The sequence below is a fragment of the Schistocerca cancellata genome, chromosome 7 (genome assembly GCF_023864275.1).
Source record: "Schistocerca cancellata isolate TAMUIC-IGC-003103 chromosome 7, iqSchCanc2.1, whole genome shotgun sequence".
Taxonomy (NCBI): Eukaryota; Metazoa; Arthropoda; class Insecta; order Orthoptera; family Acrididae; genus Schistocerca; species Schistocerca cancellata.
In genome coordinates this window covers 501,458,891-501,476,462 of record NC_064632.1, presented here as the reverse complement: position 1 = coordinate 501,476,462, position 17,572 = coordinate 501,458,891, and the positions used below count along the sequence as shown (strand labels likewise).

General features: G+C 41.8%; 1 protein-coding gene across 1 annotated transcript in view; it reads right to left on the bottom strand.

Moving 5' to 3' along the window:
- The window catches only part of LOC126092857 (uncharacterized), a 215,415-nt gene extending 199,165 nt beyond the window's left edge, over positions 1-16,250 (bottom strand). Inside the window, exons 1-2 of the mRNA XM_049908587.1 lie at positions 16,129-16,250; positions 5,063-5,314 (exon numbers count right to left, since the gene is read on the bottom strand). Of these exons, the coding sequence (XP_049764544.1) occupies positions 5,063-5,314; positions 16,129-16,158 (282 nt within the window). The 5' untranslated portion in view covers positions 16,159-16,250. The remainder of the gene's footprint in view (positions 1-5,062; positions 5,315-16,128) is intronic.
- Between the last annotated feature and the right edge of the window lie 1,322 nt (positions 16,251-17,572).

Here is a 17,572-nt window from a genome sequence, read left to right as displayed (position 1 = left end):
GCCTCGGAAATGTAACCGACCCCGTGCTCTTCACCTTCTCCAGACATTTAGTGGCGTGTGAACTCCTCCCAATGCCTGCCATCCATCTCACATACCGCGAGGCGCTGTTGGAGTCCACGGCAGCCGTTGTCCCTCCTTGCAGCGTTGTAGTCGAAACGATTCGCGATGGCTTTACGCTACAACTCGTGTATGCAAACGTCCAGTCTTTACCTCCCCGCTTGACTGAGTTCAGGACCTCAGCTTTCATACCGTATTTCCTGTGGAGACTTTGCTGAGGCCAAGTATCTCTTCCAGTTCTGTAAGCTTTGATGACTATGTCCTTCTAAGACATGAGAAGTATAACATAAGAGGTGGCGGTGTGGCTGCATAATACGTCCAAACAGACTCTCCAATATCGCGCTCAGGTCCAAAACCGAGGGAAAAAACCCAAATACATGTTCATTGAAATTAAACCTATCACCAGAAAATGTTGTATTTGTGTAATATGCAAACCACACACAGCTGCATAACTCCCTCAATTTTAATCCGCAATCGCTTATTTTGAATCTTGGTATGAACACATGGCTGTAGCAGGACATGTCAACATAAACTTTATAAACAACCGTTTCTCAGTTTCAGAATTCAAGCGTATACTTCCTTTTGCAAATCTTACAATGTTTCCACCTTGGCCAACTCATCATACAGCAGGCACTCATATCTGTCCCGATATTTCTGCAACAAAGTCTCCATACCGAGTAATTTGCACTGATCAAATTTCTATGTGTATCTTATCCGCTCATGATGAAATATTCATGACTTATTCGCTTTAGTGTCCAGAGAAAAAATCACAAGAGGCCAATTTTAGAGGTTTAAAGAGCTTGAATACGACTCAGTTAGCAGCTGACGTCTGTATCTCTTGGCAGGGAATGACAGGGAATAACTTCAACATAAATTGAAAACTACATAAATTCACTGAGAGACTCAATAATTTACGCTCCGAAAAAAAGTGTGAGAGTCAGGTGAAAACCGGCACCATGGCTAGTCGATCAACTGAAACATCTGATGAGTAACAGAGAAGCTGCACACCAGACTTCCGAGAATAATCTCGCCCACAAGCGACTATGCAACCGAATCATAAACGGAAAACTAAAGTAAGATAACTCGTTAACTAAGGATAACACCCTTCCGTCCTGTGGAAAAATTTACGAAGGCTAGGAGTAGGCAAGCCTCAATCTGCAGCTGAACCTCTAGTTCCTATTAAGAATCTAAATGAGTTTTTCGCCACGCCTACATCTGTACTTGATGTGCTCGCAAGGACGCAACCTATCAATTCCCTTGAAGTAGCTGTGTTCGGTACACACGGAAAAATTTTTCTGCGTGAGGTAAGCGTCAACACAGTCAGGAAGTCAGTTCCGTGATTTCGTTCAGCAGCTGCAGGACATGACAATATTGTAATGCAAACGGTCAGTCTCCTCATCGATCCATTGTGCCCATAATAACAGCGGGTATTTTTAACCATTCTCTGACCTCTAACATCTTCCCAGTGGCCTGGAAAAAGGAATTCACGTAGCCTCTACCCAAAAGTAACCTGGCAAAGAACCTTCTGACTACGGGTCCATTCCCATTGGCATTATACCAGCAGTATCTAAGCCGTTAGAATACATCAAATGGTTCAAATGGCTCTGAGCACTATGGGATTTAACATCTATGGTCATGAGTCCCCTAGAACTTAGAACTACTTAAACCTAACTAACCTAAGGACATCACACACACCCATGCCCGAGGCAGGATTCGAACCTGCGACCGTAGCAGCAGCGTGGCTCCGGACTGGAGCGCCTAGAACCGCACGGCCACCGCGGCCGGCTAGAATACATCGTTCATGATCAGGTTTACAAGTACTCAACATCAGATAACATACATGAATACCAATCTTGTTTTCGAAAAAATCGCAGAACGACGACTGTTCTTCTAAAAGTGGCTGCAGAACAGAGACAAGCTGCGGAGAAACATGAGGCAACTATTATGTGGTTTTTGGATTTCAGTTAAGCATTTGACACAGTCCACTGTGATATTCTACTTGTTAAATTCAAGAGTGAAAAATTTTCTTCAAGTGCCGTGCAATGGTTTGACTCCTAGCTTACTGTTGTGTACATAGTTCCGCGTAGTCAGCGCGTACACAACTTTGCCACCAGAGCGCACCCCACTAAGCACAACAGCGCAGGCGAAGCGCTCGTCCGTCTCCGCACTACGAGATGGCGCTGCCTTAGAGACGGACCAAATTCTGCTTCCGCCAATCCGAGTATTAATAAGTAACGCAGCCAATGAGATTGCTGCTAATGTAGAACCTTTTCTCCTCGTGGATCACACTTGCGCAGTGATACATGAATGCGCGAGGTATTATAATGAGTGTACAGACCTCTGATTAGTCAGTCTGCATTTATCTGCACCTGTCTGTACCAGTCTACATTAGTCTGTACCAGTCTATAGTCAAGTTTCAGTCTGCGCTTAATAAGATTACCGTATTCCTGTACATAGCCATGAAGAGAAATGTATAGAAACTTTGTCAAGCATCAGAGATTTGTGAGAATAAGATTAACGTACCAAGACCAAAGGAACTTCAGATTGTCAGTTGTAAATAGCATCCAGAATCAAGATACGTAATGGCTACGCTTTTTATTATTTTAATAAATGTGTGTGAAAATTAATCAAGTTCTGTTTAAAGTTGGTCACCGTCAATCTGCCACTCTAAGCATGCAAGTGGCATTTCAATCGTCTGACCTAACGGCAGAATATAAACACGCCACGATAAGACCACAAGACATACTGCTGACACTCGCCTACTTCGTTAGAGCGACGAGTCAAATAATCTGATGGTGTGTGTACCGAAGGTCTTACAGTACGCACACCACCCTTACATACCGATGTGTGTAATGATCGGAACGAAGTGGTCATAATGGAATAATGTAGCATCAGGGGTCCAACAAGGATCAGTATTAGGACCGTTACTTTTTCTCATTGTATGATAGTGTTGAGTCGACTATTATATTCCATTCCAAATGGCATTTACACGCTGACGATCTTCAGGTACACGTAAATGCAAGCCCAAGAAATCTGTGCACATCTATTCGGAACGTAAATGCTCACTTAGTTGCTTTGTCAGAATGGGCACAGATCATAGTTTTGAGACTTAACGCATCTAAAGCGCAAGCTTAGTCACTCAAAGGAGACGTTTTAGACTTCAGTTCAGAGTATCTCTTCCTCCCCTAATGCTGAACAAATCTGAACTCACCTTTCTTTTCCTGCAACGAGTTTGGGAATAATTTTGGACTACCCCCTTGATTGATTTGAACACAACTGCAGTCGATAATATGTCAGCATTATTTCATTCATCAAAGGAATATAAAAAATCATTTACTTTCGAGCTTAAAAAGAAACTCGTACAGTCACTAATACTGACCACCTTTGATTATGGAGATCCTGTTCGACAAGGTTCACAAAATGGTTCAAATGGCTCTGAGAACTATGGATCTCAGGTCATCAGTCCCCTAGAACTTAGAACTACTTAAACCTAGCTAACCTAAGGACATCACACACATCCATGCCCGAGACAGGATCCGATCCTGCTACCGTAGCGGTCGCACGGTTCCAGACTGACGCGCCTAGAACCGCTCGGCCACCACCGGCCGGCTGTTCGACAAGGACTTTCATATGAGAGCTCACGGCTGCTGGGGCTGGCAGTGAATAGCTTATGTGCGATACATTCATAATGTACGCTATTTCTACCAAATCATTCCTGTGTATCATCCGTTATCATGAGTACATGATGATAAGCGCAGAAGTTATCATACCCCGTGTTTGCTTTATCCGCTTCTCTATCGTTGCGCTCCTACCTGTTTATCTTCAAAATGTTCAAATGTGTGAGCTCATCGGTCCTTAGATTTACACAATACTTAAACTAACTTAAAGTAACATGTGCTAAGAACAACACACACACCCATGCTCGAGGGGGGGACTTCAACCTCCGACGAGAGGGCCGCGCAATCCGTGACATGGCCCCTCAAACCGCACGGCCACTCCGCGCGGCTGTTTCTCTTCAACCCTCACACTACTATCTGGACAATACAGCAAAAATACTGTTCTCAACAAAGTAAATCCTCTCTGTATCACTAAACACTACTGCCATGTTCTCAAAATCATTTTACATATTAGGAATCCGAGTTTAAAACAATCTTCTTGAAATACATGTTAAAATTCTTTCAAACTTCAAAAGGCAGCTAATAGCCTGCTTTCTATCAAAATAGCTTATTCTTGCAGCTCACTCTCGCCGATCCTCCCTTCAATACCACTTTTCTCTCCCCTTGTCTAAAAAGTTCTGACTTACAATTCTCTCCCTTCGTAGTAAACACTGTCACATTCATTTCAGTGCCCTCCCTTTTATTACCCCTTCCACTTCTTCTAATAAAAACAAGGCTTCAGAAGTGCTAAATTAGTCGATGTCAATCTTTACGCCTCCATTAATTTATTGATATTGTTATTAGAGCTATTATTATCATTCTTTCAAATTACCACTTTTTATTAAGAACGGAAGTTGTTATAAAAGAGTTTCTTATGAAAAAATGAATTAATTTCATTCTTAATTCCGCCATTACTGTATCATAATTATTAAGGTTATTATTATTATTATTATTATTATTATTATTATTATTATTATTATTGCTGATCATTATTCATATTAATAATGCAAAAAATTTGTGTTATTGTGATTGTTGCTTTTTTTGTACGTGTTGTTCCTAGTGCGCTCTAAAAGAGGGCCTTGGGCCCTAATCTGGTCAGGTTAAATAAGCAATATATAAACAAATAAATAAATGTAAGTGTCAAGGTCTCTCAGGGCCTAAAATCGAGACATGGGGCACCCCCTAATTTGCTTTATTACATGGTGAGAAATATTATCAACTTCTTGTTTACTCCAGCTCTATCACTGTGGTCCTGAGAAGTCCTAAACAAATTTGGCAGACCCTATCGAATCATTGAGAAGACAGACGGCGGTGTTACAAAAATATAAAACAAATAATGTCTGGCTCACTCTGAGTCCCCAGGTGAAGCTGCAGGCCATAGTGAAGATCGCCTCTAAGAAGACGTCCAGAGGCGGCGGGTCTATGGCGATTTCCACGAGGCCTCCGACGAGGATGGCGAGATGCTGGAGTAGCAGCAAGGCCGTGATCAGAAACTTGGCACCCGCTGGCTGGCCTCCGGGTGGTTGCCACAGCCCGATTCCGCGCATGACTACGGCGCTAGGTCCCAGAAGCGCTTCCACCTCCTTTGTCGTGTCCCACATCTGCTGCCAAATATAAAGCACAGTTAAAAAAAGCGAAGTGTAGAGACAGTCCTACACTACTGACCATTAAAATTGCTACACCACGAAGATGACGTGCTACAGACGCGAAATTTCACCAACAGGAAGAAGATGCTGTGATATGCAAATGATTAGCTTTTCAGAGCATTCACACAAAATTGGGGCCGGTGGCGACACCTACAACGTGCTGACATGAGGAACGTTTCCTACCGATTTCTCATAAAACAAACAGCAGTTCACCGGCATTGCCTGGTGAAACGTTGTTGTGATGCCTCGTGTAAGGAGGAGAGATGCGTATCATCACGTTTCCCACTTTGATAAAGGTCGGATTGTAGCCTATCGCGTTTGCGGTTTATCGTATTGCGACATTGCTCCTCGAGTTGGTCGAGATCCGATGACTGTTAACAGATAATGGAATCGGTGGGTTCAGGGGGTAAAACGGAACGCCGTGCTGGATCCCAACGGCCTCGCATCACTAGCAGTCGAGATGACAGGCATCTTATCCGCATGGCTGTATCGGATCGATCCCTTAGTCAACAGATGGGGACGTTTGCAAGACAACAACAATTTGCACGAACAGTTCGACGACGTTTGCGGCAACATGGACTATCAGCTCGGAGACGGTGGCTGCGGTTACCCTTGACACTGCATCACAGACAGGAGCGCCTGCGATGATGTACTCGACGACGAACCTGGGTGTACGAATGGCAAAACGTCATTTTTTTCGGATGAATCCAGGTTCTGGTTACAGCATCATGATGGTCGCATCCGCGTTTGGTTACATCGCGGTGAACGCGCATTGGAAGCGTGTATTCGTCATCGCCATACTGGCGTATCATCCGGCGTGATGGTATGGGGTGCCATTGGTTACACGTCTCGGTCACCTCTTGTTCGCACTGACGGCACTTTGAACAGTGGACGTTACATTCCAGATGTGTTACGACCCGTGGCTCTACCCTTCATTCGATCCCTGCGTAACCCTACATATCAGCAGGATAATGCACGACTGCATATTGCAGATCCTGTTGGGGCCTTTGTGGATACAGAAAATGTGCGAATGCTGCCCTGGCCAGCACATTCTCCATATCTCTCACCAATTGAGAACGTCTGGTCAATGTTGGCCGAGCAACTGGCTCGTCACATTACGCCAGTCACTACTCTTGATGAACTATGGTATAGTGTTGAAGCTGCATGGGCATCTGTACCTGTCCAAGCTCTGTTTGACTCAAGGCCCATTCGTATCAAGGCCGTTATTACGGCCAGAGGTGGTTCTTCTGGGTAGTGGTTTCTCAGTATCTATGCACCCAAATTGCGTGAAAATGTTATCACATGTCAGTTCTAGTATAATATATTTGGCCAATGAATACCCGTTTATCATCTGCATTTCTTCTTGGTGTAGCAATATCAATGGCCAGTAGTGTAGTTGATACTGGATATACTCACATTCCAGTTCAAAGTAGTGCACGCTGTTATCCAGCAGTGCGAGCATGGGAAGTCATCACGAGAATATGCTTTACAGGCCAGCAAGTTAACGTCACTAAATGTACTGATGACAAGCAAGACAGAAAGATGACGGAAGTTGCAGGCAATATGTGAGGAAGTTGGTGGTGCATAAATTACAGCAAGAAGCAGTGACGCTGCGCCACGTATCTAGAAGTACATGCCTGGGGACTGATAGGATACTGGCTAAAATCCCAGTGCAACCACAAATATTTCTCAGTCTTCCTTTAACCTTGTCGCCACATTTCAAGGTAGTGAAGAATCGCCGCGGATTCCAAACTAGACTGTAGGTCCCATCTCCCCAGTAGGTTTGCTGTGGGATGCAAGTAACCTAAGAGATACTCAAGGAAGCAACTCCACCGGTCCCTTGAGACTCACAGAGTTATCAGTGTAGTGCACTAATTAAACGTCCGGTTGACCATGTGGGTAAATGCGTTACTACGCAGTGACTTCTTATGTTTTGAACAATACAAACACTAACTTTGCGAAAACTTCACTTTTTTCCCTCACGGAACTTTACTTCAGTACTAGCAAGGAAACAAGGGTCAACTTCTAGTTGTAAGGTATCAGGCAAATCCAACACCTTCCATGAAAATCCTGATATGATAAGCAAATCCGGCAATATGTCACATAGCTCCGAATAAATCCTGACATTAAATTAACCAAAGTAATACGATCAACGAGCGAGCAAATGGAATACCACAGACTAACACAAGAACGCCTAAATGCATGTTATACCTTCCCACCGTGAAACAGACGCAGTTCCAAGGGAAGAAACATGAACAGAAGCCGAGAGCAGAACTGTGTTAAGCTAGAAGGCCCTACGATAAGGGACGGACACCCACGTCGCCAGCCAACCACCAGGACCACCCCCCCAGCCCATGTTAAAAGATAGAGCCCTCCTGAAGAACAGTATAGATCTTACGATAACACTAAAAGGGCCACACCAGCTGCAAGTTTTAGCGTGAGACTTTTTCGCGTCTCTGTTACGTTGCAAACGTTAAAAACATTGCCCCACCACGAAAAGTATAACGTTTCTCATTGGATAGACAGAATTTTTGTAGGCAGAGCTTAAGGCTAACATTGAGACCCTGATTGGTCGGATGAAAACACAGCCAGATAGTTTTCTTTAAACCAACTTCGGTAAATTGTAGTAAGGAGAAGTTAGGAGAGAGATGCTTTCGAGACGGCGAGGTGTGTGGAGCTGTGCCGCCCGCCGCCCACTGACGAACACCGACAAGCTAATCAACGCACGCGATGCCTCATTTTTGAGCGTATAAGGCTTCACTCAGAACTGCAGAAGTCTCATCTGTTACATCCCCTTTTTACGTAATACTAGTGTCGATCGTCAGTTGAAGCTCATGGTATTCACATTTGCTACGTAAGTTAAAATCTTAAACGCGATGATTATTCTGTTATATAGTTATTGAGAAGCCACATCAGCCACTGTAATTTACGACAAGTTAGATAAGTAATTAAAGATAATTGAGAGTCACTGTAGACCATTTTGATAGTTTTCTCGTTTGTGAAACTTAATTTAAACCTAGATTATAGATGTGATATGGCATAGGTCATCCTTCGATCCATTGTAGAACTTGGAAACCCAATCAGGGAATATTCGTTCACATTTTTGTTGAATGCAGTTGGTTTTTATCATCCTGTATTAAAATATTTCCTTTTATCAATAGTGCAATTTATAAACAATGTTTTGTGAGTAGAATGAAATTTCAAATGTTAAACTTAACTGCTTTTTCGACGTTATTTTACCAGCTAACTAAAAATAGGAAAGCCTTGAACCCCTTCCACTAAATTTAGTTAGTATTAAGATTCTTTTACAGGGAGTGCAGTGGAGCTGACGCTGAAATCATTAAGTATTTGGTTATATCATCGCTAGTCTCACTGAACTCTTCTGAACTCTACATGTCATGTGTGGTCTGGCGTCTCCTTACCAGCAACAGGTCCCAGGTTCAAACTAGTCAATTCCCTAAAAAACACGCTCAGAGCGTCGCTGCGCGAAAGTGGGAGGGAGACACGACTTAGAACAAACAGACACCACGCAGAATGTTAGATAGTATGTGTGCAAAAGAGTGTCACAGTAAAAAATTAATATTTTTACGGAAAAATGAAGCATATTTTTAGTAACTGACATATTGCGAGACATAAATATGCGAGCTCTTAAGCTTTTATATAATTATTTATTACCCAATATCACTTGATGATTACAAAACTCACAAAAATCCTGGTTTCCATAATTGATTGCTGCCTTGAGATATTAAGCCACTAACAGTTTCTTCATGATGTACAGGATGTCCCACAAATGATGCAACAAATTTCGACTGGTTTATGAATGTGTCTTGAGGAGCAAATCAAGGATAGGAACCAATGTCTAGAAAATTCATCTCACGACGGTACAGGACCTCGAAGTTATGGGCGCCAGCGCCTGCTACGCCACCACTCATACGGCAGAAAGTGTGACGTTACACGCTGATGGACCGTAGACGGAATGTCTCGCAATGTAGTTTGTGGTTCTATGATGGCAGCTAGTGTAGAAGATGGAGCCAGCTAGCTGCTGCGTAGAAAGGCCTTGTCTCCTATGAAAGAGAGGCTCTGTTGCCTCCGTGGACGACGGTTTCACACAGCGTTTCCACATGCATTTTGTTTTTCTCCAGTGTGACGAAAAAAGTTGCAGATTTTAGAGCGTTCCAGCACAAAAATAAACTGCAAAAACAAAACCCGTATCCGAAATCGTGATCCACCAGGGCAATACAACTTCGTGTTCGTAGTAGACAAGTTCTTCTTACGAAGAAACTAGCTCCATCTTCTGCATTGTCGATCGTAGCAGTCAGTTGTCATCACTGGGTAACAAAGAACATTGCGAGACCTCCAACTGTCGACCAGCAACATAAAAAGTCACGTTTGCTGCCGAAAAAGTGACCTACCGGCAGGCTGCGGCGTCTATATCGTCGACACTCTCCAGCGTCGTTGAATGACGTTTCCGGACATGGGTTCCTATCCTCGATTCGTTCCTCAAGGCACCCTCTAAAACCCCTCGAACTTCGTCGCAACATTGCTCGGACATCCTATATATAAATTCCAGTTCTGCACTCTAACTATCACAAACGAACTTTTCAAACAATTTCATGATGTTCAGAGTGCATAACTGCAATTGTTACATATTATAACGAAGCTGTTAGTGGATCAGTAACACATGAAGATGTCAGTAAAATGCCGAAACTGGTACTGTGAACGAAGTAATTACTAAGCGATTTTGATATTGTAATTTGTTGTACAAATAAAACAATAGTATTACAACAGCCAGCGTTTACTCAGACGAAGTGTGGATTCATGCACTTCACTAGGCGATTAACATTGTCGTAGTGTATGTAGACTATTGAGAAATAAAAGTGGAGGTGAGTACTGAATTTTTGTTCAGTTCTGGGAATCAGTGTACAGACATGTAGCTTTCCTAAAAAAAAATGGTTCAAATGGCTCTGAGTACTATGGGACTCAACATCTTAGGTCATAAGTCCCCTAGAACTTAGAACTACTTAAACCTAACTAACCTAAGGACATCACACACACCCATGCCCGAGGCAGGATTCGAACCTGCGACCGTAGCAGTCCCGCGGTTCCGGACTGCAGCGCCAGAACCCCTAGACCACCGCGGCCGGCGTAGCTTTCCTCTGTAAGAATAATGGAGAGTACGAAGTTAACAACTCGCTCCCTTTCTGCCGGGCGTAAACTCTACAGTGTAGCCATCCTCACCACATATTTAGTTCGCTTTGCCAGTTAGTGTAAGGGCGACAATATGGCACGTGGCCACGAGTGTACACGAGAGTGGCGGCTGCCGCAGGAAGAAGAGCGTTGCAGGCCTGGCAGTCTACACCTGTGATTTGTGCTACCACCAAAGTAAAACTTTCATTTTGTCATAGGGATCACAGATACTTTCCTTCTCGAGTAAGCTATACACGAACCTGTTGTCGGATCAAGATTAGTCTATACACCCATTTCAAAACAAAAGGAAACAACAGACAATGGCAAAGAGGAGTAAAAAAGTTTTTAGAAGTGGCCACTGCACTGTTGTTTTCCAAGGTTGGCAGTGCTGTAAACAAGGTACTTTACAGGACAGACTCTGATGGTATATTACTCGTACATAACAGTAGTTGCCACCGCAATATAGCATCGCTGGTGGTAGCCACACTACCACCCACTCACACTCGAAGGCACTTCGATACGTGATGCTAAGCAGACGTCACCTAGTCATGGCTCCGACATAATCATTCATGCGATAGTATAGAGGACCTTCATTATTGGCATGAGAGCTGTACTCTGTTTCTTGTTGCATTATTTGTAAAGAGTCTTCGTACACTTGGGGGAAATACAAGTTAAGTAAATTTTCTGTTTACTGTGTTAACTTGTTTGCTAATCATTTCTGACCCTGTCTAGCATTCCTACAACGACAGATGTCGCACTACTCTCTAGCCCACCACTCTTTACCATTGTCTACGAAGTCGTACACAACAAGTTTGAAACACCCTGCACCTAAACCTAACGTGTTAAGTGACTGCATCAGTGTCCACTTGAACCTCCTTACTGCCGTCCAGCCTTGGTGCTTTACCCTCTGAATTCCGTCCTCTACCAAATTGGCGATACATGAATGCCTCATTATGCTTCCTGTTCTTTGAGTCAAGTATCTTCCTCATTACATTCAAAAGATCAAGTTTTCAGCATTCTTCTGTTGAACTATACCTTACTAGCCTCTATTATCGTCACGTCTGTATTGTTCATTGCCATTGACCAACGGCATGAGGGCGTAGAAGGCAAAGGAAACCACTGCATTAAAGATACATAAAGTGTATCCACAGGATATGTAACCTGTAATTGAATACATCATGATATGTCCATTGGCAAAAGATCCCACAATATTCCTCCATTCAGATCTCCAGCTGGGAACTGCCAAGGCGCAGGTGGCCATGAGAAAAATATTGAACAACCAACGAAAGGACAACGTAGTACGAGTCGGGGCGTGGAATGTCAGAAATCTGAAAGTGGTAGGGAAACTAGAAAATTTGAAAGTGGAAACGTAGAGGCCCAGAGGGGATTATTGAAGTGAAGTAGAAAGACGTTTATGTCAAGAGCAGCAGAAAATCGTATAAGAGGAGTAGGATCCGTTATCAATAGGAAGTTAGAGCCGAGAGTGTGTTACTGTGAACAGAATAGACAGCTAGTCAACACCGACAACATTGGATCAGATATACATGGCGACGTCGCTAGGAACGGATGAAGAGACAGAGAAACTATATGAGGATGCTGGACGGGTAATTCAGAACGTAAAGGGAGGGAAAAATCTAATAGTCACGGGCGATTGGAATACGACTGTAGGGCAGAGAGCAGAAGAAAGAGTGACTGGAGAATATGGGGTCGGTACTAGCAATAAAAGAGGAGCTCTGTTCAAGGATCACAAGAGGAGGAGGTGCAGTTGGAAAAGGCTGAGAGATACGGGAAGATTACAGTTAAATTACATCAAGGTGAGGCAGAGATTCCGAAATCAGATACTGCATTGTAAGGCATATCCAGGAGCATATATAGACTCAGATCGCAATTTAGTAATGATGAAAAATAGGATGAAATTCTAGAAACTATTCAGGAAGAATTAACGCCCAAAGAAATGGGATACAGAGATGCTAAGGAATGAATAAATAGGCTTGAAGTTCTCTGAGGCTGCGGTAATAAATAGTTCAAGAGGCAGTAGAGCTGAAGCGGAATGGACGTCTCAAATAAAGACAACCATAGACGTTGGACAGAAAAACATAAGTAAAAAGAAGGTAACTGAGAAGGAACCGTGGATAACATGAGAAATAAATCAGTAGATGGACGAAAGAAGATATGTCCAGATAAATTCAGGAATACAGAAATACAAGTCACTTAGGAATGAAATAAACAGAAAGTGAAAGGGAGCTAAGGCGAAATGGGCGCATGAAAACTTTGGAGAATGCGAAAAAGAAATCATAGTCGGTAGGACAGACTCAGCATACAGAAAAATCAAAACAGCCTTAAGTGAAATGAAAAGCAAGGTCGTTAACATTAAGAATGCAATGGCAATTCCTCTGTTAAAGCTGAGGAGAGGGCAGATAGGGGAAGATTTTTCTGATGATGTGATAGAAGAAGAAACAATTGTGGACGCTGATGAGGTAGGGGATCAAGTATTATAATTGTAATTTAAAATATTCAGGGACGAATTAAGATCAAAAAAGGCAGAAGGGATAGATAACGTTCCACGAGAATTTCTGAAATCCTTGGGGGAAGTGGCAACAGAACGACTATTAACATTGATGTGTAGAGTGTATTAGACTGGTGATATACCATCAGACTTTCGGAAATAAGTCATCGCATATGACACCGTAGATAGCAAGAGCCGACAAGTGCGAGAATTATCGCACAGTCACATTAACAGCTCATGCATCCAAGTTGCTGTCAGTAATAATATACAGAAGAATGGAAAAGAAAATTGAGGACGTGTCAGATGACGATCAGTCTGACTTTAGGAAAGGAAAAGGCACCAGAGAGGCAGTTCTGTCGATGCGGTTGATAATGGCATGTATGATACATTGATGTTTGCTGTTAAGATTGCAGCTGAAATACTGAGGCAGTATTTGGGGCTGAAATATTCCTCCAATCAGCAGTTTGACTTCCAGTGAATTCATGAGTTGTGCTCTTGAATGTCAAGTAATGTCGTATATTGTAGCTGTGTTGAATCTGGAATATGTCGACCTAAACCTTTACGTCGGCCACAATCGTCTGGACAAGTACTGGTTATTTTTGTAAAAAAAATAGCAATCATTACAGTACCATATGTCCCGTTCCAAGACAATTCGCATGGTCTGAGGAAGGGTATATTTTTACTTTAAAATATAGGAAGAAGTTATTGTTACTGCAGTTCTTAAATAGATAATTGACAGAACAACCTTGGTTAACATCCTTAGGGAGTTTGGAGCAGACAAGAAAACAGTCGCAATCGTCAAAGAAACACTTACGGATACATATGCAAAAGTAAAGTTCCGTGGTGAGGTATCCAGACCATTCAAAATCAGAACAGGATTAAGACAAGGAGATGGGTTGTCACCTACCCTATTCAACTGTGTGTTAGAAAAAGTTATTAGAGAGTGAAGGAAGAAAACGACTGAAGAAGGAATACAAAAAATCAGATTAGGAAGAATAAAGGATGGATTAGAAGTAGATTGCCTCGCTTTTGCTGATGACTTAGCGATTCTGGCAGGAAGTTTGGAAGAAGCAGTCAAACAGATCAATATTCTGAATGAAACAGCAGAAAAAGCAGGACTGAAAATCTCCTTTGAAAAGACAGAGTACCTAACCAATGTAAAAGAGGCACCGAACAATATGATTACAAAGTATGGCCAGATAAAGAAGGTTTCTAATTTCAAATATTTAGGGGAAATCATCCAGCCCAATGCTTCAGCTAAAGAAGGAAATAAAACAAGAACAAGAAAAATGGAAATGGCATTCCAGCTAACAAAGAATGTGTACAACAAGAAGTCAGTACAATTAACGCAAAAATAAGGCACTACAACACTATGATTAAGCCAGAGTGTCTGTATGCATCTGAATGTTTAGCAATGAACACTGACAAGGAAATGGAAGCTATAGCAAAAAAGGAGCGAAAAATCATTAGAAGAGTACTTGGGCCGAGGTTTAAGAATGGGACTTGGAAAAAGAATGAATGATGAAAGGCTGACAAAGAAAATATTCATGTTTTCTAACAAGAACCCCAGAACCCAAATTACCTGGTTCAAAGAAGTCAAAGCAGACTTAGTGGAGATGGGTATAGGAGAAGATGATATAACCAACAGAGACTTAATGAGAGACAAAATTCAACATTTTGAAGGATTTGAAGTGAAGAAGAGAAGAACTGGAGGAACAGTGTGGACAGAAGACCGAAGGGAGCAGCACAGAGAGAGGATGAAGACATATTGGCAGAAGAGAAAAGAGGAGGAGCGCAATAAGAGAAATGTACATTGAAAAATAGTTGTTTAGCGCGGTCCCTAGACGGCCAAAATCGGAATAAAAAAAATGTTAAGATTGTGAACGTACACAGTGAAACAGTCATTCTCTTGTCTGCTATCCCTCATCAAAACCATGTTTATGCAAACTGGATTGTTTGTGAAGCACTGAAGGCAACTTCACAATTTGTGTTACTTCGTTTATGGACCTTCCGAAATTGATCTGCTTTTACATTACATGTTGTGATTTATTCCTTTATTTTACAATAAGAAAGAGTCATCATATTACGTTACGTTATTTTCCTCGCAGCGCACTAATGTAATTTTACTGTTCGAAACTCCAGGCTAAGGACAATAATCCCAATTTTAGCAACTGGCAGTCGTACGATAAACAGAACTCACAATATGTATTATACTTTTTAAAACTTTAACCAGTTGACAGCAGAGTACTCTGTAGCACTTAAATAGGTTCTCTAAAATACATTTCTACCGTCTAGTTTCTCAGAATACCGCTGATACTCTTCGAGCGCTAAATAGTTATAGATAATACGGCCTGTTTTACCCAAATTAGACCATCATCTGTTAAGTGTGATCTAACGGTATTACCTTGAAATACATTTTGATAGTCACACACGTAGACATTCATCAAGTTTATTAATTATTTAATATACTAATCGTTGTTAGAAGTGTTCTGTGGTGTTAAAGGCACCAGCCTTCCAAAATAAAATTATAAAATTAGTTCTCCAAAGAATAATATTGCTTTTTCTAAAAGCTTACATGATGCCAAGTATGCGATCTTTAATATGTTAACAGTTATCAAGCAATCTTGACGTAGTAAATTATTATGTGCAAAACGTTGTGTCGCTTAATTAGTTTTATTTTTTTATTTTTTAGAACAGCTACACAGACTTCGCGGTTACAACTGACAAAAGAATACACTGTTTAAAAAGTACTAACTGCAATTTCAGTGGCGAACAGCAGTGACCAATAAATAATTTGTCAAATAAACCCTATTCAAAGCCTCAAAAAGGGCAACTAATTCAAACATAAAACGAAATAACCATAATATCTGGGAAAGTAAATAAAAATACAGTACACAATGGAAAGAAAATCGAGGAAAATTGACATAAAAGAAATAGAGGAAAGCGGTATAATGCTCTTGTACAGAACAAATATCAGAAGTCGATACCAGGGACTTCAGTGCTAATTAATGAGTTAGTAACTGTACATCTGCAGTTTTTGTTCCTTACGAAGGTATTGGCAAGGCGGCTGTCATACCTTTTCGTCTCTGTACACGTGGGATGTCATCGCCCGCAGTACTGCAATGCAGGTGGGCCTAAGTATAAATGTCGCGGTTAAGCGACAAGACTTGGGACGTGACGCGGCGCGGCGCTCAACTGTTTGCGTCAAAGGGTTGTGGAGCGTCGCAGGCCAGTAAGTACCGGGTCCGACGATATGGCCCTGCAGAGTTCTCCAATCACATAGAGGCACACAAAAGAACTTGTTAAGTGCCCTATTTTGCTGACTGTTAACAAGTGGACGCTTTGAGCAAGTGGAGTTCGGACGTTGATTGGTATTTGCTACAGACTACTGTATTGTCTCCAGATCAGAATTTTATCCCTCGAGTCGTTCATTACTGGAATGCATGAATTTATGAGGCTTTCTCTGGAATGTCGAGTAATGTCGTGTGGCTGTCAGGAATATTTTGTTGCCATGCTGCCCCACCTGTGTTTGAAACTTGGAAACGGAACCCCTAATCTTGAATAATTATAATTTTTACTGGCGGTCTTACTGAAGCAGTTCGTGTACCTTTCCTCTCCCCAGACGTTCCCGGTGGCTGTCACGCAGATGATATTGTTTATGCATGTGAGAAGCTACAAATGCTCTACCGAAATTTCCACAACGAGCACACTCCTTTGCAGCGGCACCAACAAATGCCTGAGCTTTACCGTTGGAATCCTTCACTCGCTATCATACGTGCATCCCAGGAGCGTTAATAACGTCACTGGCAACATACATTGGCTAGGAACAACATAGTATGAAAACAAACAGGTGGTTATTGTGTTTCATGAGAGCTGTAGCTCATGTAATTATGTTTAGGAGATTTTTCGGCAATCGTGAGAAATCACTCTTATCCTTTATCAGTCACAACTGTTAATGAGCAGAAATTTCCTCTTCGCCTGTTAACTGCCTCTCAGTGGGGGAATTTACTTCAGGCGATAATGTTGCTGTCATTATGGTCTTCGAAACACTAGTTTTGTGCAGCTCTCTACGCTAGTCTTCAGGGGAGAGTATATAGCGAGTCGTTAATACAAGTTTAATATATTTTTTATTTAATTTTTATATAAATGTCGCAAAATGTTTGGAAATTACAGAAATTACACCAGTATATTAAGGTTTTCCTAACTGGAAACATAATCCAATAAAATTTAAAAACGTTGCATCCAAGAAAATTTTGTGAATACTGTATTTAATTGTCTGTCTATTACAGTGTTACTCTGCGACACACTGATAATCACTAAATGAAATCAAATTAAACAGAATGGTCCAAAACCAGTTACAAGTAAAATACATTTTGAAATAGAAGATCAATTTTCAGGACAGGTAAAACTGTTAGGACATTAAAGAAGTTAAGATATTAAAGAAACTCGGTTCACTAGCAATTATCACGTGTCCTATGGTTACAGACGTTGTCCTAACTCAAAGCACAAGGTGGTGAACG